The 18,348-nt window shown below is 43.2% G+C and overlaps 2 protein-coding genes and 5 long non-coding RNA genes across 20 annotated transcripts; 4 read left to right on the top strand and 3 right to left on the bottom strand.

Annotated features, from left to right (window-relative positions):
* Nucleotide 1: 1 nt before the first annotated feature.
* LOC136191709 (uncharacterized) lies at nucleotides 2–586 on the bottom strand. The gene is made up of 3 exons (XR_010670932.1): nucleotides 461–586; nucleotides 201–404; nucleotides 2–139 (listed from the first exon to the last, which is right to left on the bottom strand). It is a non-coding gene; the product is annotated as an uncharacterized lncRNA (long non-coding RNA).
* Nucleotides 587–866: 280 nt separating this feature from the next.
* Nucleotides 867–2,974, top strand: LOC136191706 (uncharacterized). 3 transcript variants are annotated; one of them, XR_010670927.1, is made up of 6 exons: nucleotides 868–1,207; nucleotides 1,265–1,358; nucleotides 1,409–2,075; nucleotides 2,129–2,209; nucleotides 2,270–2,619; nucleotides 2,669–2,974. It is a non-coding gene; the product is annotated as an uncharacterized lncRNA (long non-coding RNA). The 3 variants fall into 3 exon arrangements; XR_010670926.1 differs by having other exon boundaries at nucleotides 867–1,207; nucleotides 1,409–2,209; XR_010670928.1 differs by having other exon boundaries at nucleotides 867–1,207; nucleotides 1,254–1,358; nucleotides 1,409–2,209.
* Nucleotides 2,398–3,419, bottom strand: LOC136191708 (uncharacterized). The gene is made up of 3 exons (XR_010670931.1): nucleotides 3,152–3,419; nucleotides 3,050–3,104; nucleotides 2,398–3,001 (listed from the first exon to the last, which is right to left on the bottom strand). It is a non-coding gene; the product is annotated as an uncharacterized lncRNA (long non-coding RNA).
* A 35-nt stretch (nucleotides 3,420–3,454) lies between these two features.
* LOC136191704 (uncharacterized) lies at nucleotides 3,455–8,052 on the top strand. 7 transcript variants are annotated; one of them, XM_065980090.1, is made up of 10 exons: nucleotides 3,455–3,922; nucleotides 3,975–4,795; nucleotides 4,844–5,247; nucleotides 5,297–5,364; nucleotides 5,417–5,669; nucleotides 5,740–5,814; nucleotides 5,864–5,915; nucleotides 5,975–5,996; nucleotides 6,052–6,137; nucleotides 6,299–8,052. In XM_065980090.1, the coding sequence occupies exons 1-3, from the start codon at nucleotides 3,515–3,517 to the stop codon at nucleotides 5,157–5,159; spliced, it is 1,545 nt and encodes a 514-aa protein (XP_065836162.1). In that variant the 5' UTR covers nucleotides 3,455–3,514; the 3' UTR covers nucleotides 5,160–5,247; nucleotides 5,297–5,364; nucleotides 5,417–5,669; nucleotides 5,740–5,814; nucleotides 5,864–5,915; nucleotides 5,975–5,996; nucleotides 6,052–6,137; nucleotides 6,299–8,052. The 7 variants fall into 7 exon arrangements, with proteins under 7 accessions (XP_065836162.1, XP_065836161.1, XP_065836160.1 ...); XM_065980089.1 differs by adding an exon at nucleotides 6,189–6,231 and having other exon boundaries at nucleotides 5,975–6,137; XM_065980088.1 differs by adding an exon at nucleotides 6,189–6,244 and having other exon boundaries at nucleotides 5,975–6,137.
* Nucleotides 8,053–8,917: 865 nt separating this feature from the next.
* On the top strand, nucleotides 8,918–9,981 carry LOC136191696 (uncharacterized). Of its 2 annotated transcripts, XR_010670925.1 has the most exons (3): nucleotides 8,918–9,178; nucleotides 9,226–9,294; nucleotides 9,368–9,981. It is a non-coding gene; the product is annotated as an uncharacterized lncRNA (long non-coding RNA). The 2 variants fall into 2 exon arrangements; XR_010670924.1 differs by having other exon boundaries at nucleotides 9,226–9,981.
* A 320-nt stretch (nucleotides 9,982–10,301) lies between these two features.
* LOC136191799 (uncharacterized) lies at nucleotides 10,302–12,010 on the top strand. Of its 5 annotated transcripts, none has more exons than XR_010670964.1 (8): nucleotides 10,302–10,408; nucleotides 10,505–10,581; nucleotides 10,672–10,923; nucleotides 10,971–11,265; nucleotides 11,319–11,377; nucleotides 11,513–11,641; nucleotides 11,698–11,779; nucleotides 11,837–12,010. It is a non-coding gene; the product is annotated as an uncharacterized lncRNA (long non-coding RNA). The 5 variants fall into 5 exon arrangements; XR_010670963.1 differs by having other exon boundaries at nucleotides 10,661–10,923; XR_010670962.1 differs by having other exon boundaries at nucleotides 10,505–10,720; nucleotides 10,784–10,923.
* Nucleotides 12,011–15,589: 3,579 nt separating this feature from the next.
* On the bottom strand, nucleotides 15,590–18,336 carry LOC136192288 (uncharacterized). Its single transcript, XM_065980823.1, has 4 exons — nucleotides 17,791–18,336; nucleotides 16,577–17,564; nucleotides 16,137–16,523; nucleotides 15,590–16,057 (listed from the first exon to the last, which is right to left on the bottom strand). Exons 1-4 carry the CDS (start codon nucleotides 18,334–18,336, stop codon nucleotides 15,768–15,770), a joined length of 2,211 nt encoding a protein of 736 aa, XP_065836895.1. The 3' UTR covers nucleotides 15,590–15,767.
* Between the last annotated feature and the right edge of the window lie 12 nt (nucleotides 18,337–18,348).

Here is an 18,348-nt window from a genome sequence, read left to right as displayed (position 1 = left end):
TAAGGCACGTAAATACGAAAATTATTTATTGATAAAGTATATCAAATTAAGGTCACTCACACAGCTTTCAATTCAGTTTTGCGGCACCTCTTTATGCTCACGATCCTGTCGTCTCTACGCTACGTCTACATAACATTCTCTAAAGAAACGTACCAGAAATTGAATATGTGACGAAAGAAGAAAAAATAGAAATAATTTACTTGGGTTTGTGACTGAGAGCCGGCGGTCAAGCTGAAATAAAAATGTTATTAAATAATTATTCGTATTTACGATTAACAGTGGAGAGAAAACTTTTTAAAAATTGTCAAGAAAGCACATCTTTTCTCAAATGTTGTTTGAATGGCCCTTGGATTGAAAGCGGAAGAGCTCATCTGGCAGAGGAGCTCGTGCACATGTGACCTAGCCTGCAGGAAAATAATATTAGCATCTCAATTTATTACATCAAACGAATGCTCTCTACTTTGTCTTTGTTCTCTTGTTGATGAATACTGTAGCACTCATCTACGATAGTAGATGTTTGCTCAATAATAAAAATACATATATTGGTGATGTCAATTTTTAATAAGGTGAAATCAGATGGAGAACGTGAATTAACTTTGACACATTGATCAAAAAATCGCGACGACAAATATAAAACTCAAACGAACTGAAAAAAAGATTTCGTTAGGATTGACCTTACAAAACAATGAAATTGACATCCAAAGACTTGTTATCTTATTGTTTCCTACGCGAAAGGTCCCCAAAGCTCTTCTCGCATACAAAGCAAAAGTTGATGACGTCAAGTGAACTTTGTATCTCGTGCCCTCGAAAGGGGACTCCCCGAACCAAGTCCGACCTTTATTTAGTGCGCAATTCCCCGCGCATCTCCCCATTGTTACCCTCGCCGCAAAAGAGAGAAGAGAGAAGCGTCTACGATGGATAAGCGATGGAGAAATCGCGTCCACGACAATCTTCCGTCGATCGTCGAAGTGTTCGATCCCATGTCCGTTCTAGATCGTCTTCTCGCCGAGAGACTCGTCTCTCGAGAGCAGTACGCAATGCTGCGCGATTCGTCCAAGACGAACGAAGACAAATCGCGCATGCTCGATCCTTGTCGACATTTTGCCGCGAAAAGGTGAGACGGCCTTCGACGAGTTTGTCGACGTTCTACGAGGTACGGGACGACAAGAGCATGTTGTTCGGCAATTATTGGAACCAGAAAAGAGAAGTAATACTCGGGAATGCGCTTGGATGGGATTTAATTGACTCAATAGGTTCTATGTAGAGAATGAAATTGATCGACTTGTGAATGAGAAAGTGAAAAATGGAAGGGAGATCTCGTTCGCGCCGAAATGACTGTTGTAGGATTGAGAAAAAAGGTCGTTGAATTGGGTTGATAGAAATGCGATTGGGAGTTACATATATTTAGATTGGTCCTTCGATGGGAAGTCCCAGTTTCAAATGGGAGACAAACATACCAAACCTGTCCACTGATTACTTGCCATTTGGACGTGTGGCTGAAATCAATGGATTGCTATATGTTGGTGATGGGAATAGAATGTTGCAGTTTAAGAAGAGAGCGTGGGGGGAGAGAAGCATCATCTGCCGGAGATTAAACGCATAGAGAGTGTCTTTGAATGTGAAGGAAAAGGATATGTCATGGATATCAGTATTTATGAATGGACACAAGAAATTGGAATTATTAGCTAAAATACCAGATGAATATATCAACTCTATGGGAGATCAGCAATTGGACACAATGGGAACATTTATCTTGTGGGAGGGGATAATATGGGGGAGTGATCCAGTTGATATATTTATGTATCCACGTGGTATACGGGAATTGCTGTTCTTCAATCTTTCTCTTCGCTTCGCCGTTTTCAGATTCGTTTGCTATCGTTTTCTGCAGCACACTTGTTTTTCGTCTGATAATTTGACGGGAGACTTCCTATTCGAAGAGCCAGGCTTCCTTAGAGGCGTTGCTACATTTTCCCTCGCTCTCGATCTCTCTCTCCTAGGCAAAGTGGAATGACGGAAGGCTGCGAGTAGCTAGGCAATTGCAATCGAATGCAACGCGACGACGATCAGCCGCAGCTGTGGGCGATACGAGAAAACGAAATATCTTTGATTTTATCGAATTTCTATATAGACATGTCGCGAAAACCGATTTGAGTTGAGCGAATCTCTTTCTCAGAAAGCAGAAAGAAAGCGATTTTGACTCCTGTTTGAGGTTAGCACGGATCAGAGTAGAGTATCAATGTTTTCATTGACATGTAACGTGTATCTATAGAATAATTTTATTGATCTTCTGGAGCGTAAAGCCAAGGCGATTCTTTCTCTACGGTGACGTTGTCAGACTTTTTCTTGCTGGAATTAATTATTAATTGTGTGGGTATAAATACAAGTGTAGAACCAGAATGAAATGTTTTGCTTTTATTGATTGAAGTTTTTAGCATTTTATTACACTTTTCTTTTTCGCGCTGACGGACACCTTCCACGTAACGTCAATCCTGCCTCTCAACAGTAGTAATATTTTAGATTCTGTACTTTCGCAATATGGGAATTTCCATGATTGAAGTATTCAGGGGATGGTCACGTGGACGTAGTCGACTCACGAGCGGAAGAAGAAATCATTTGAAAGTAAAGGAGAGTAGTTGATGGGATTCGCAAATTAATGATTTGATGATAGGCCAAAGAGGCAGGGAGACAACGAAAAGACGCAGGGCAATTACCATGATTCAGGAATTGAGGAATTCATCTAGGGCCAGGGATTTAGTTGATTCTGTAGGCGTCACGTGTAGTCAGTATTGACGTGTTGCCTTTGAGAAGAGAGGAACTCTCTTTAGTTTGATTGTTGATGAAGGAAGTGGAGAAAGCATACAGAACACTTTCCAATGATCTCCTTTTTGTTAGGCAACACACCATACGCGGTACGTCACAATCCCACATCTTCTTCTACACGTAGTATTTGATTAAATAAAATAATTCAATGTCAGTCTCAATGTTCCAAGTAGATAGCAATCTACATGGATATACATATATATATCCATATGCAATTTAGTTAGCTTACGAGAAGATCTCTGCATTGTTCTCTCGACGGCATTTCCGTATCCAAACATACTGTACTTCACAATTGGCACACAAAGTTACGTGAATAATATTATTTATTTACCAGATTTGGCTTCACAGACACTTTTCGGTCATAATGGAGCCATAGGAGCAACGGCAAACGCATCTGCCAAGACTAAATAAATCGAAATTCACGTTGCAATCGAGCTCGAGCAGAGGAAACGCGAATAAACGTGAACACTGACAGGAACATCTAGCCACGAAAACTAAAACCAAAAACCTATAAAGGAGCCTTCTAGAACAGATTCGACTTCTTAGGACGACGAAAAAGTTGCGATCTCTTCTTTCTACGAAGAGTTGGCGCAGTCGCAAATTCTGTTGACGTCATCTTTGAAGTCCCCCGAAGTCCCCACTTTTGTTTATCTCGCTTTGACGTCGCTTTGTGTGCTCTTCCGCCCTCTTTGAAATGGATCAGAGATGGAAAACGCGTGTGCATTCGATTCTACACGATCTGATTGAAATTCTCATGCCTCTCACTTTCCTCAGTCGTCTTCTCTCCAACGAACTCATCACTGCTCAAGAATATGAGAGGCTCTCTCTTGATTCTATCGATGACCAGAAAAGGTCGGGTACACTTCTTGTTTCCATTTTGCCTAAAAGAGGCCCCCATTCGTTTGACCGATTTATGAATATTTTGAGAAAAACCAAAGGACAGGAACACGTCGCACAAATGATTGAGGAAAATGAACACGAAGAACGTACGGAGCCTTCGTTGAAAAGTGAACAAAAGATCAAAGAATTGGAAAGAGAATTAAAGAAGGAGAGAGAAGAGAAGAACAAAGAGAAAGTGACGAACGTTGGTTTAAGAACTAAGGTGGACGTGTCTAAAGAAATCGATTTTAGGGTTTTTAATTGGATACATTTAGATTGGACCTTTGATGGGAAGTCCTAATCTCAAATGGGAGACAAACATGACAAACATGTTAATTGATTGTTGGCCATATGGACGTGTGGCTGAAATCAATGGAACGCTACATGTCGGTTACATAGATAGAATTTTTCAGTTGGAGAAGGGAGCGTGGGAGGGAAAGAATCATCATCTCCCGGAGATTCATTGCATAGGGAGTGTCTTTGGATGTGAAGGAAAAGGATATGTCATGGATATCAATGACAGGGGTCGATGTTCGAGAATTTATGAATGGAAAAGTGAAACGAGAGTTTTAGAATTAATAACTAAAATACCACATGAATATCAACTTAAATGCAGATCGGCAATTGGACACAATGGGAACATTTATCTTGTTGGAGGGTTTTGGAGTGATCGAGTTGATTGTTTTGATATTAATAAGGGAGAATGGAAACCAATAAAGAAAATGAAGAATGAACGGTCTTCGTGTGCATTGGCAGTTATTGATGACACAATGTTTGTTGGAGGAGGGTTCGATGCGGGGAATTCAGTTGAATGCTTTTCAATAGTGAAACAAGAGTGGATTGATATCAAGCCAACTACAAAGCTATGGTGTCAATTGTCATCATGGAATGGGAAAGTCGTCGCAACAGGAGGAGAGAAAGAATGGGGTTGCAGCAATCGTGTTGAAATGTATGATGAATTGTCTGGGGATTGGCTTCCTTTGCCATCAATGATTAAGCGACGATGCAGACATGGTGCATGTACAACAAAAGACAATCAATTAATTGTAGTGGGGGGAGCACAGGGTACAGAAAACTTAGTCGAATGTTTGAAAATGTAAACTTTTTTTTGGTTTTTCAATAATCATTCGAGTTGTTTCTTTAGATCGCTCATCGTTCATGTTCCTTTGACGACAGTTGATGTAAGTCTACCCAAAATTTTTAGACGGCATAATCCAAATGGGCGAGTGGAATTAATTTGGCATGCTGCAGTACAAAATTACGATAAAATAGTTTTCGTATTCACGTGCTATAGCCTTATACGGGAGTTGTTGCACTTCAATTTTCTCGTCGCTTCACCGTTCCAGGCCTGGTTTCCAGGATGGTTTGTCATCGTTTTGCTATCGTTTTCTAGAGTACGCTTCGTTTTCCTTTCGCACGTTGACGCGAGACTCCCTATTCGAAGCGACAAGTCTCGTTAGAAGCGTCGCAGACATTTTCCACGCTCTTTCTCCTCCTTGCTCTCTCCTAGGCGAGTAAATTGCACCAGGACGACGATCAGCAGCAGCGGTAAGAGATACAAGATAAACGAAATATCATTGAATTTTTACATAAATAGCAATTGCTAAGAAAACGATTTGAGAGGGGGAATCTTATTTAAAAGATGGATTGTGACTCTCGGTTGAGGTTAGCACGGATCAGAGTAGAGTATCAATGTTTTCTATGCACACATGTACAGGTGCCTATAGACTTCTATTATTGATCTTCTGGTACGTGTAGCCAAGGCGATTCTTTCTCTACGACGACGTCGTCAGATTTTTTCTTGTTTGAATTTTCTTGTGTGGGCGTGGTTTTCAATACGAGGAAGGATTAGAATTATTTTACATTTCATCGGTTTGAGTTTTTAGGAAATGTTTGCACTTTTGTTTCTCGCGCTGACGGACACCTTCCACGTGACGCCAACCCAACTCTCATCCTCAGAAGTAGATAGAGTAAATCAATAGCAGTAATATTTGGATTTCGTACTTTTGCAACATAATACTTTCCATGATGTTCATTCAGGGGATTGTCACATTAACGTAGTCAACTCAAGAGCGTTTGTCGGTTGGAAGAGGGCTGAGAAGAAATCGTTTGAAAGTAAAGGAGAATAGTTGATGTCATTTGCAAGCAAATGAATTGATGATAGATCAAAGTGGTATTCCGGCATTACATTTGTATTAGTCATAGAGACTATATAAGTAAGAGAAGGAAAAAGAGAAGTAGAAGAGCACGATTCAGTAAAAGTATTTTATTCTAGGGCCATGGATTCAGTTGAAGTTGTACGCGTCATGAGACCTAATTTCAACAGGAAAAACACCTCTCTGTTGTCCGTAGCAATGAGAACGAAGTGTGCAGAACAGAGTCGCGAATGCCGGCAAACTTTTTCGGAAACCGGCATTCCAACATCGAACCTGTTACAGGTAAGAGTGAAAAGGCGTTCGAAATCCTTTTGCACATGCACGTCGATCAAGCGGACAACTTATCTCGAGAGCAATCCTTTCAATGCACCCGCACGTAAGCATATGTAGTAGGCATGCAGTGCCACGAATTGCTGGAGTCAATAATTTTGTCCTAATTTTAGATAGTGAATGTTGTTGGTGACTATAGCGCCTGTCCCCCCTTCCATGCTATATCATTCGTCGGAAGGGCGTTGTCAACGACTTCAAAACAATGATCTAAAACTAATAATAAGAGCAGACGCGAGTTGCAGTGAAAACAATGAAGCAGGGCTTGTCGCAAGAGACGGCCGAAGATTTTCGGAAATCATGATGAACTTTGATCATCCAAACATTGTCCGTCTTCTGGGAATCTGCACCCAAGACGAAGCCATCTATCTCATCACTGAAGTCATGAAACACGGCGATTTGAAGGCCTTCATTCGAAATGCGCGTCCCAACGAGACAATCATCCGCGCTCTATTCTCTCTATCGTCCAACTCGTGGACATCGCCGCTCAGGCTGCAGCCGGCGTCGCTTATCTCGCCTCGCGTCTGTTCGTTCATCGCGATATTGCTGCACGAAACTGTCTCGTCGGCGAAAATAATAATCAATTGTCAGTCAAAGTTTCCGACTTTGGAATGACAAGAGATATTTACCAAGAAGAGTATTATCGTCGTAAAGGCGGTACGATGCCCATTCGATGGATGGCGCCAGAAGCGATAACCGATGGGAAATACACTGTCGAATCAGACGTCTGGTCACTAGGCGTTCTTCTATGGGAGATCTTCGTCTTTGGGTATCAGCCGTATTTTTAGGTAAGAGCAAAGAGCAAGTGATCGGTGGAATTCTTCAAGGTAGCTTGAGTTTGGAGTGTCCTTCGCTTTGTCCCAAGTCCGTGTATCAGTTTATGCTTCGCTGCTGGGAAAGGGATCCTTCGGATAGAATCAAGTCGAGTGACGTGGAGAACGCTTTGCAAGCTATGAGAGATAGGGGCGACATATCTGCGGGTCATTTAGATATGTCGTCGACCGAGTCGAAGTCGGAGGATTGCACGCCTATGAGTTCTTTTACTCCTCCCAACTCCAAATTTGAAGAACAACCTTTATTGCCTCAGTCGAATAACGCTTACTACTTGGATATGAGTGGCGGAAAGGCTCCTTCCGCGTCGAGTGATCAGAAGCGTTATGTGAGTACGGAGCCGAGTAAGAAAGTGCCGTTGGCAAGGTACCAGTTACGTCAACGCTGCGGCGCAGGATTTGTCCAATTCTCCTGCGAGTTATTTGAATATTGCGTCTACCCAATCAAAGATGCCCGTTGAAGACGATTACACGCCAATGAGTTCTTTCGCTCCTCGTGGCGTCATGTTAGATCCAATGAATAAAGAAGAAATTTCCTTGCCGGATATCATTACTATGACTGATGGCAATCCTTTGCGTGATGCGCCCGCGGAGGTGAAAGAGAAGAAGAAAGAGAAGAAATTGTCATCTCAGAAGTCGACTACTTACGTGAATGTCATGGCCAGCACAGAGGACTTGGATTCTGCAACCCAAACAGGTATAAGGATGATCCTTGTGCTTGAAAATCAGCCGTGCACGGGTGTTTCGTCTGAGCTGTGACAACATTACTTGTAGAAGGTCATAGTTGACCCTGCATATACAACAGCAAAAATCGTTAGGTAAAACATGTCAAGCTGTCAGGTGTCTTAGACAGTCGTCGGATTTTTATGTATATTTTTGTTTTTTTTAGAGAGGAAATAATACTCTAGCTCTATAATGTGTCGATTTTCTGTCAATGCGTGCTTAGAACGATGTCAGAGTTTGGGCCTTCTTGATAGTGATTCTGGATTCCTTAGAAGTAGCAGCGAGTCAGAAAGAAATGTTTCAGTTTTTACATTTCAGTACCGGTAAAACTCCATGTCCGGTTCTTTTAAATTCCCGTTTGTTGTACAAGCTGCTACGTTTTATTCCGTCGTTTCAGCCCGATTGGCAATTGCGATTGTTTAGATTCTGCCTGAAAAAGCTCTTTGCTTGTCTCCACAGCAATGGCTAACCGAGCTATGCCTTTTTTCTTGTTCTCGACTTCGACGCGATCGACGTGCGTCGAGCATGGAAGGGTCGATCCAATGGTTCACCAGTCATCTAGCGAGATTGTCGAGTCATTTTTCTTGAAGCAGATCATCGAATTCCCCGTTATTCTCGTTTGTATGGGACACGCTAGCGCACTTGAGCATTGTGAAGATGCGCTCACGCGAGTTCACGTCTCCAGCACGCGGCACGCGATCTCGCACGTTCATTGTTTTGAAAGCGCGCGTACTAGCGATCGCGAGCACGTGGGCTCGATTATTAGTTTTCACAGGTCAAGTGTTCGCACTTTTAATTTATGATAACAATACGGTCTGCGATATCTCGTCTTAGCTCGGGGGCCGACGAAAAACGGTCTCGCAGTTCGAGAATCGCCGATAGCGATCTCTCTATCGCGAACGCCGCTTCGATATGCTAGCGGATACCGACAGGCGAAATGCCGAAGTCGCTATCGCGTGACGCACTTCCAAAGGAGAGACGCTGTGCACGTGAATTCGCACCGTCTCTGATTCGCTGATAAGCGTCGCCGCTGCCAAGCACCGCCAACATTTTCTATAAATTGACATATTTGTGAAGTATTCCTAGCATCGATGAGCCGAGAGCGAAATGCAGTACTGTACTGTCGGGACTGACGTCATTATGCAAATTTATCCGGGAACTACAGTCTTCCTGTCCGGGACTTCGATGGCGCAGCATTTCGTCCTCGATGCTCTTCCTCGTCCGTCGGCGACGCGCCAGGCGGGCAGCAAGTCTCTGATACCTCGAATTAAGATCTCTCGCTCTCTTCTCTGTCTAACGGGCGCGTCAGCGTCGAACGCGCTCGTCCTTTTCTTCCTACTCGTGGGCGTATTCATCGATGATCGTTCCAATGATCGTTACGAGGAACATATACTGTTAGTATATGACGTTGCCTTTTCGGTTCCAGCCTTCGTTTCCATTTCGGTTCGAATTAAAAATAAGCGAAATGGCCTCCTTTAATTTTTCCTTAGTTCGTTGTCATGGCGTCCTTATTCACTTTAATAGCGGAAAAATCTCGCGACACTTCTACAAGAAAAAGGGTTGAGCGATTGCAACAAAAGTGTCTTGTAATGTATATACTTAATTCATTTTGTGCGTCTTTTATTTTTCTAGTTTCGCAATCGCGTCGGCGCAATCTGGGCGTTTTCTATTGGACTGACAGGGTTTTCGATTGCATGTCCCGGAGGACCGTTCCTAAGCGACGCAAGGCGTTTCGCAGATCCTTACGTTTCTTCTGCCGTTCTTAAAAGCCTTGTCGTTTTTTCAACGCTTCTTCTGTTTATCTTCACTATTATACTCACTGCGCTGTCGTTCGCTCGATCTTATTCTCAGTGCTGCTACTGCTACTGTATTCGACGATGTGACTGCCTCTCACCTAGTACTGGTGAAAATGAAGATTTTTCTAGCACCCATTCTGCGCTATGTTTCTGTCACTCCAGCAACTTTTTTTGAAGGTGTGTCAAGGCTCAGGTAGGAGCAGTCAAACCTAATTACGTACAAAATCCTTCAGTCGGCGGATTTTTCAGCGTCAAAAGCATTTTATTTCTGTGGTTGTAGACATCTCTTTGTACCGTAGAATTTATGGACCTTTTTTTGTCACTTTATATATACTCTAGCCCGCACAAATGAAATGAATGAAACGCGAATAGGAAAGAATAACTTTTCTGAATAACGTTTCTTTGTCTGCCGAAGGAGAGCCACGTTTTTATTAAAAGATTCCTAAAGTAGAGCCACGCGTTCTCATCAAAAGATTCTTAAGGATACGTAGAGCAACGTTCTCATCCACAGTATTCTTAATGGGTGCGAAAATATAAACCGGTTTCAATACCTGTTTGACTGTATATGTTGCGCCATGATTTCAGTCAGCATTTCTATTTCTGGCAATGAATGACGCAATTTTTTTCGCCTCGAGTTCAAGATGGTACGATGCCTCGTGGTCTCCTTTTCTCTATTTACCTATTCCTTCGTCTACGCTTCGCGTAGATTATTGTCGATCGGCTTTCGCGGTCTTATTCTCGAACGGGACATAGAGAACGGAACACGTGATCATTAAGCTCGAAAAACGAACAAAGCCTTGCGTAGAAGACGAAAGCGGTCGTTTTCGGCGACGACAACGGCTTCGAAGCTCATGAAGAATGCAAAGGACGGCGTTCGGTAAGCGTCTCAGCGATCGGGCGCCCGTTTGTCGCGATAGAAAGGCGATCTCTCCACGCGGCCTTCGTCGATCGCTTTCGCCTCGTTTTTCCGCAGCGATCTGCAACTACGAGGAACGATGCGATCAATAACTCGCGCTGAAGTCCGAAAAAACCATGCAAATGTAGGAACAGGTACGCTTTGGGTCCCCGAAACAATTGGGGTTCTTTTCTTTGCCAATTTCGACTCACACGAGCCATTTGACGACGCCAGGTTGGGGTTAGGGTTTTATAGTGGTGAATTCGAGTCGATCTAGCGTGTTTAATCTACGAGGTGAAGGTTTTTAGAATCCCTGAACTATAGCACACGGTTTTTTGGTCATTTTTTATTTGTTAGTGAGCCTAATTTGTTTGTAAGAACCAGTAATCAGCTTGGGCAATTGGGCAATACTTGCAGCACCGAGAAACGAATTCGAACGAGTGCTACGTGTGTTATGGTATGCCCTAACTTTTAGAAACGGTTCTCAATCCATTGAGGTCATATTAAAAAACCTAAAATTTCAACAGTTATAAATATTTTTTAGACTGAGAGGGATGTTGGTGTAAGGCAGCGCTTTGTCGAGTTTCTTGACGCTTTTTGCAGCAAGCGGAACTCGGAGACGATCGTTCAGGAGTTTTTGACCTTCTAAACGGCCGACTATTTTGTCCTAGAGGAACTGGTCGTTACAAATGGTAGTAATTTCTCTATTATTTAACGTGTCATTAGGTTTTGAAAATTGCAATTTTTGCCCAAAATTACGCCGCCAATTACACGTGGTAAGTCGAACAATATTCATTTTTGCATCTGAAACGAATGGCCCGAGATTTGTCTTTGAAAAAGTGAATAATAGTTCATTAAAAATTAACTAAAACAGCCAATCATTATTTCTCAGGTTTGGTATCGTGTGATGCAGATAAAGAAGACGTTCAGGGATACAAAACAGTCTTTGAGGTAGGAAACTTCGCCTGACGGAATTAATACTCCGCCTAATAGAATTAATGCTTCGCCTGACGGGTATATATATTCAGGCAGGCTGAGCGAGTATATACTCTGTCTGCCTGTGTTTTCACTCTGTCTGCCTTTTAGTTGGTTGTTGAGGCGTGTTCCTTGGAAGACGGCGGAATCGTCTCTTCTGCCATCCGTTCCTTTTTGCATTCGCATCTCGGACTCGTGCCTCACTAAACTGCTCTCTCAATTTGCTAGCACTTACCAATGGTATTGTTTTCTGAATAATATTTTAGATCTCGGTACTGTTTGTCTTTTTTCTCAAGGAACCGCCCATTGCACTTGTCTTTACGTCGTCATCTCAGCTGTCGAAAGCAGGGGTCTGCTTCAACGGGAAGTGCTTTAAAGGTGGAGAGACTAAGTAAAGGAATGTTTATCTAACTTAGCTATTCATTTCTGGGGAAGAGTGGAGTGGATGAAGTCGAGCTGAGCTGGATAGGGTTAGCCGCCATTCGTTTTTATAGTTAGCTTAGTTCGTTCGTTCATGGCATGCGTTGTTGCTCAATTATTGCACGTGCAGCAAACTTTTTTCTTATGTCATACAAGTGTAACTAACTACAGTACTTGAATAAAAGTAGTGTTTAGGGCAAGCACGTCGACTCATAGCGAGAATAAAAAGGAAATTTCTGTATTTAATATACCCGGAAGTAACCCGGAAGTAACCCAGAAAATTAAAGATCTGTAGGTCTGTTTTTGTTGCAAGGGACAGTTTACCCGTCTGTCCCACGGGTGCCTTTATTGTTTATCCCAAGGCACAGGGAAAATGTATGCCTGCTGCCCTCATAAAATCAATAGGCAGGCAGGCATATTTTGCTGTAGGCGTCATTCTTCAGGAGAGTCTACCAATATAGATAGTAGCCTCGTCCGGAGATACACGCCTTGTGAGTGGACAGTTTTCCAGCTCGGGGCCGCACAACCACTTCAGCGGTTGATGTAGGCCTACCCAGGAGATGGGACAGTTTAGACGCTATGGCCTCGTTATACAGGAGGCATACAAGCAGTTTAGGAGACTGCATCTATGAAATAAAGATGCAAATCTCCGCAGTCTGGCAGATGGACCGACCCGTCATGCTGAGGACGTTGGGACCGCGGTCTACCTCTTCGTCACTTCAATAACTGCAAACAAAATGGCAAATAATTAATATTAGCTCAAATGAATTGGCATAGAATAATTCAATACCATGACGTTAAAAAGGGCAGAAAAGCCCCACTGTTGATTCATAAATAAAACCGTGAGCTATATCTAGCTTATGGTTATCTATGTATCTATCTATCTCTCTAGCCTATCTATCCGCACAGACAAGAGAAAAAATTCAGATACTGTATATAAAGGTCTCTTGCTTAATTTTTATATTTAGCAATCCTTTCAAAGTTCTCCTATAAAGACTTACATGTTTTCCATTCACGCTTCAGCCAATTCCTGCTCTCTGAGCGTCGAAAACTCGCTCCTAGCTGCTTCTGCTGCTCGCGTTTCAGTTTCCCAATTCGCTGGAGTTCATGTCTTCCACCGTTTTGAGCTCTAATACGAAACAAAAACGTCGGAGACGATGCAGGCGAGTTGATTCGGGTCTGGCGCGCCACGATCGTCTTATTAAAACGCTAGAAGTCGCGAGATCTTTGGATTTAGAGCTTCCAGACCTCAGCACGCGGCGAAGCTAGGGGGCCTCTCGAGTTGATTCACGCGCTTGCCTACCTCGATCCTCTTTTCATTTCTAATAAGCAGAACAGGACTTTCACGCAGAGTGGACGCTCGTTTTTCGCGTCTTAGGCCCGTTGGATGAAAAAAACGACTCACGTGACGATTAGACTTCAGTACAACCCCGGACTGATTTTTTGTCGTATTCCTTCGACGTGATAAAAAACAAACGCGCTTGGTCGCTAGTCATCTACATGAACCGTAACGTAAACGTAAAATAGAATAGTTTTAATAAAAATTCTGTTTCAACACAAAACGTTCGAGTGAAGTACTGTGCAATCGCGTGGGGCTCGTGCAATACAGCGTTATGAAAGGCTTACGAGCGGCGCTTGCAACTGAGCATCACGCTGCATCGGATTAGCGAGAATCTCTGCGTTGACTTGTTCTAGCAAAGGGCCATGCACGCAGGCGCCCATGCACGAAACCGGTTATACGCGGAGTATTCGCGGAAGACGCGCGCGTATGTCCCTAAACTAACCAATCATGTAACTCCTGTCTCCATAACATGGAGCTCAGGAGAAAAAAGAATGCAACAATTTATCATGCACAATATAAAAACCAGCACAATATAAAAACTAAAAACTAAATTATTTTTTAGTTATCTTCTGTTCTTGATTCACTTACAATGTCGTGTCAGTGAAAAGACACGATACAATGACAAAAACGCTTACCTTTCCACATTGATACTCCAGCAAAATCTCGTACTCTAAAAAAGAAAACAAAAAAAATCATTAGTCAGAAAATTTCATAAAAAACTAGACTAAACATTAATATCAATTACACCTAATAATAATTAAACCTGTAAAGAAAATAAAAACCTGCAAAAACATAAACATGTGATAAAAGCCTGTAAATAAAAACCTGTGAAAAAATAAACCTGTCAAAAAATAAAAACCTGTGGAAGGTTTTAAAGCCTTCAAATAAAAAACCTACTATACTACCCTAAAAAAAGAAAAGAAGGAACTTGATAACAACCTAGATTACCTTATAAATCCATTGACCTAAAATAAGCCTATATACTAATCAACCAAGATTACCTGAAAATCCACTGAATGATGGTCTAAAGCACGTGGCGGCTGATAGCTAAACACGTGAAGAGGAAAGGAGCTATAAGCCTACTACTCAAACCATCCTACCCTACTAGCAGCCACCAACTAAACCTTAGTGCATAGGGAGTGGACCCATGCAAACTAACGTAGTGATGCAAACGAAGCACATGAGGGAGGAAGTGCCATTACTGTATTATACCGATTTGTTGTCACGCTACACTCCCTGCAACGTACACAATTGGGCTTCGTGCACTGCAACGACCACCAGCCCTCACTCGCGGACCCCAACTCGCCCTCGATTAGACTTTTTGAAATCAGACCTAATGGTTAGACTGTCGTAAATTTTCTACGCCCGCGAGCGTGGGCAGTGGCATCGCAGGCATTCGGCGCCGTCTACGTCACAGAGAGCCCCGTCCCCTAAGTGCACGCCTACACTAAGTGGGGCCCCAATGGGTGACCTGATCGTCGCGCTGACACGAGGCATTCTTCTGCCTTTCTTCTTCGCTCTTTCGTCGCGAAACTAAAGAAAAAGAAAAGGGGAATGAAATGAAACGAAGTGCGAGTGCACGTGATGAGAGATCGACGAATGGCGAAAGGATTACGCGAGTGTCGCCACGTCCGGGCCGGCCGCGATCAGTGTCACTTCGCCGCTCGGAGCGAAAAAGTCGCTGGAGAGCAGAAACATCCACGCGCGCGCTCTACGTCGTTCTCTGCGTAGAGACAAGACTCTCGCATTGTCGCAACGCGCGCCGCGCGCGGACGAAAAATGAAACGGGAAATGTGCGCTTCAGCTACCTGTTGGCGTTTCGAATCTGCGCTGCTTGAGGTGCAAAGAGGCGAAGAAGTTGGTGCGATGAGCGTGCATCGATCTGTCTTCTGTGAGTGTGGATTCACCGGAATTCTACTACCGGACTCGACAAGTGGTCGTCACGTGACGAACTTAATTGGCTCTTTCTAGCGCGAGAAAAGATTCATCGTCGATGCAACTGAGGTAGGAAGTTTACCGCATAAGAGATATCGCGTCCAGCTTTTGTTAGACAATCGGGGCTCCATTGGGAAAAAACCGTCATTTATTGCAGAAAATGTTTGCACGGCATTCAAAATTTTTAATTTTCGCGGTTAATTTTACTACTAGTACTGTAGTACACTTAGGCGCTGGGAATTAGAGTGCCAGTGCTGCAATAACAAATAAAACGTAGCGCTAGTAGTTCGAAAGAACGTATTTCATGCCTTTCGTGCAGAAACTCGACCAAAATCGGGAAGAAAAGCGGATGTCCCCCATCATATATACTTTATATAGGGCTCGGGGCTAATATCAACTTTCCTGGAGAAACCTCACTAATAAATTGGCCGTTTTTGGACGAACGCAAAGTCGGATCAAACAGCAGAAGGTCGCAAATATAAGCTGAACAATTTCTGCGTACGATGTACGTTGTTTCATTTAGATCGACCACGCTGCAGCATGAAGTCAAAGTTGGGTGTCCCCCTTATTGGCTCTCTACCCTACTATAAATGACAGTATAAAATAGCGACCAGTTAACTATACAGGGACCATACTGACTAATATAAGAAAAGATTCACATGCACATTCTCACGACTTCAACGTGTCTTTGTATGCAGCTTCAATACTATCTCTGTGAATACCGCATTCGTCACAAGCTCGGATAAGTGCATTTACCGTTGCCTCTCGACCACAATCGGCCTTCCAATCGTCTATGATCAACATGGTCCGAACGAAATTCTCACCAGACTTCTCTTTGTACTGAGGTATGGTGCTGACTTTTCGTCCCAAAAAAACAGCAAACCTTTCCCATTTTGCTTCTACTAGGGTCGCGACAACGCGAGTGAAAGAGTTGCTGATTGCCTTTGGAAGTGACTCTTCTAAAAGTTAAATGTTATTAGAGTAAAGTGTGGAGCTAGATCAAACCTAACGCACTTGTGCTATGTATCTAATTCTTACCTGATATTTTAGAGCTAACAAGTTGGCGGCCTAACCAAGAATCCATTTGAAAGTCTTCTTTTCTTAGAGAGAGTGGTTCATTGAATGGATTATAGAGTTTTGGAATTTTTCGTGGTGGCTCAGAATAGTCGCACTCCTCGTTGAAAATCACCCGGAGACTTTTGAAATCAATTCCAATCTTCCTGTCCGCTTTCTTTGTTTGACAGCAGATGCTATACTTGAAACCGTTCATACCTTGTTCACAAACGTTTTTCATTTTTTGACGTAATTCGTTCTTGATTGAGATCAAAAAGTGTTGGCTGATACATTTTGCGTCCTCTTCATTTATGAAATGAATAGTTAGAGCGACCCATTTGCCTCGAATGTGGTATAACAACTCCAATTCAACTAATACGTGCATTTAGAAATTAAAGTATACTACTTATAGTGCTGTTGGGTACCTTCGACTGGCGAGGATTTGTCTTCAACTAAGAAGATGCACTGATGACGTGAAAGTCTCGGTTTATTCGGATACGCTTTGAGAAAGCGAGTTACAAGACGAAAGAAAAGACATTCCGGAACAAATTTTAGCTGTTTGGGTAAGACGATAAGAGGAGCCGGAAGGTCGGACGAGTCTGTTGACATGAGACGTTCCCAAAGAGTGGGAGAATAAAGAAATGACCTCTTTAGTATCGAAGGAACATAAAAGTCAGTCTGGGTGGATTCTTCAACAGGCGTGATGACGTCGAGATATTCCAAATATCGTACAATAAGCCTATCATCGTTTTCAATTTGCTCCGGTTCGGCGTCCTCTAAATCGCCAAACTCAGTTCGAAAACGCGATTGCTTTAAACGATAGGTCAACAAGTCGCTTGACATTATTCCTTTCTCTTTTAGAATGTTCCACTTCGGCTCCATAAGAGGGCCAGGCTTTGCCGCCGTCACAAATGCTGACAAGGCTCTGATTACCCACATAGGTCTCGTAAAAACAAAGTCTTTCAAACCGTCCACTTCGGGATAGTAGAGAATCGCTCCAACATTCGCGAGATATTTCAGCGCTACGAGAACTTCTTCGCGACTAGAAACATTGCAGATTGTCGGGTGCTGAGCGAGCTTTGCTATTTCGTCCACTTTAGCTACGACCGTTTTCATGACTTTGCACCAACGAAATAGAAGAATTTCGAGGTAAACCCAAACTAGCGGCTGCTTCTTAGCGCCTTTCCAATACGACGTCTTCATGCGATCGACTCGTTCTCGAATTTCTCTAACGCCTTTACAAGGAGACCCTGAACCGGACACAGAATTGTCAATAAGAAATATTCTTTTAAAAAAATGAGCCATCTCGCGGAAATCTTCTCTGTCACCATATTTCTTGGGTACGACAATGTGTTTCACAAAGTTGCTATTGTTAAGAAGTTGCTCAAGCAGTTCTCCTTGTTCTTTCAGCCACTTTTTTATGGACGCTAAATCCGGAAATCTTCCTTTGTCGCTGTTCAATATGTTTCGGTGCGAGCCAATGGCGAAGACAGGAGGAGTGGCCACCTCTTCGTCTTTACCTAGCCAATGGTTGCCCCATCGGCGTCTCTTCGTGCGCTGCTGTAATTGAGCCAAACCAGTAAAGAGGGAAATCTCCGTTTGAGCGAATCCAGCCCAGGTCGCTTGTCTGGTCTATCACCTGGCCGTCCGATGACCGATAAAAAGATTCCGCTTTATCAGAGAGCGACTTTGAAATGTCCATTACGATCATGTAAATAGACAACCCAAAGGCTTCGCCGTCTGACATAAGAGCCGAATGAGTGGCGAGATATACTTCTTGGCCACCCAAATCCCAGATGTCACGAATGCCCAAGGCTTGCTTTCTGAGATCTTCTTCACTCGGTCTATTTGTTAGAAAAGTGTTAACCAGTTTCTGCTGGCTAGCCGAGAGCGTTTTCGCTGCCATGCCAACCGTTTTCAGATCCTCTGCTAATTTTTCTGTGAAAGGTGCTTGCTTCGGATAATTTACTGTTGCAGACGACTCGGAGTAGCGCTCTGCCTCCTCTAAAGCGGAGTCGAGGTTACTTGATTCAATAACAAAATGAGATGATTCAGAAGAGCCATCTTGCCAGCTTGACGACGTGGACTGCTGCTGATTCATGCGATATACGCCCTCTGCAATGAGCCTATCTAAGTGGTCTTTGCTGTCAGTAGCGACCCAACCAGTTGTTGCAGTATGGGTCATTGCCACGGCTGC

The sequence above is a fragment of the Oscarella lobularis genome, chromosome 10, assembly GCF_947507565.1.
Source record: "Oscarella lobularis chromosome 10, ooOscLobu1.1, whole genome shotgun sequence".
NCBI classification, from domain to species: Eukaryota; Metazoa; Porifera; class Homoscleromorpha; order Homosclerophorida; family Oscarellidae; genus Oscarella; species Oscarella lobularis.
Note: the sequence above shows the minus strand (reverse complement) of the source record. Positions and strands in the feature narration are given on the sequence as shown.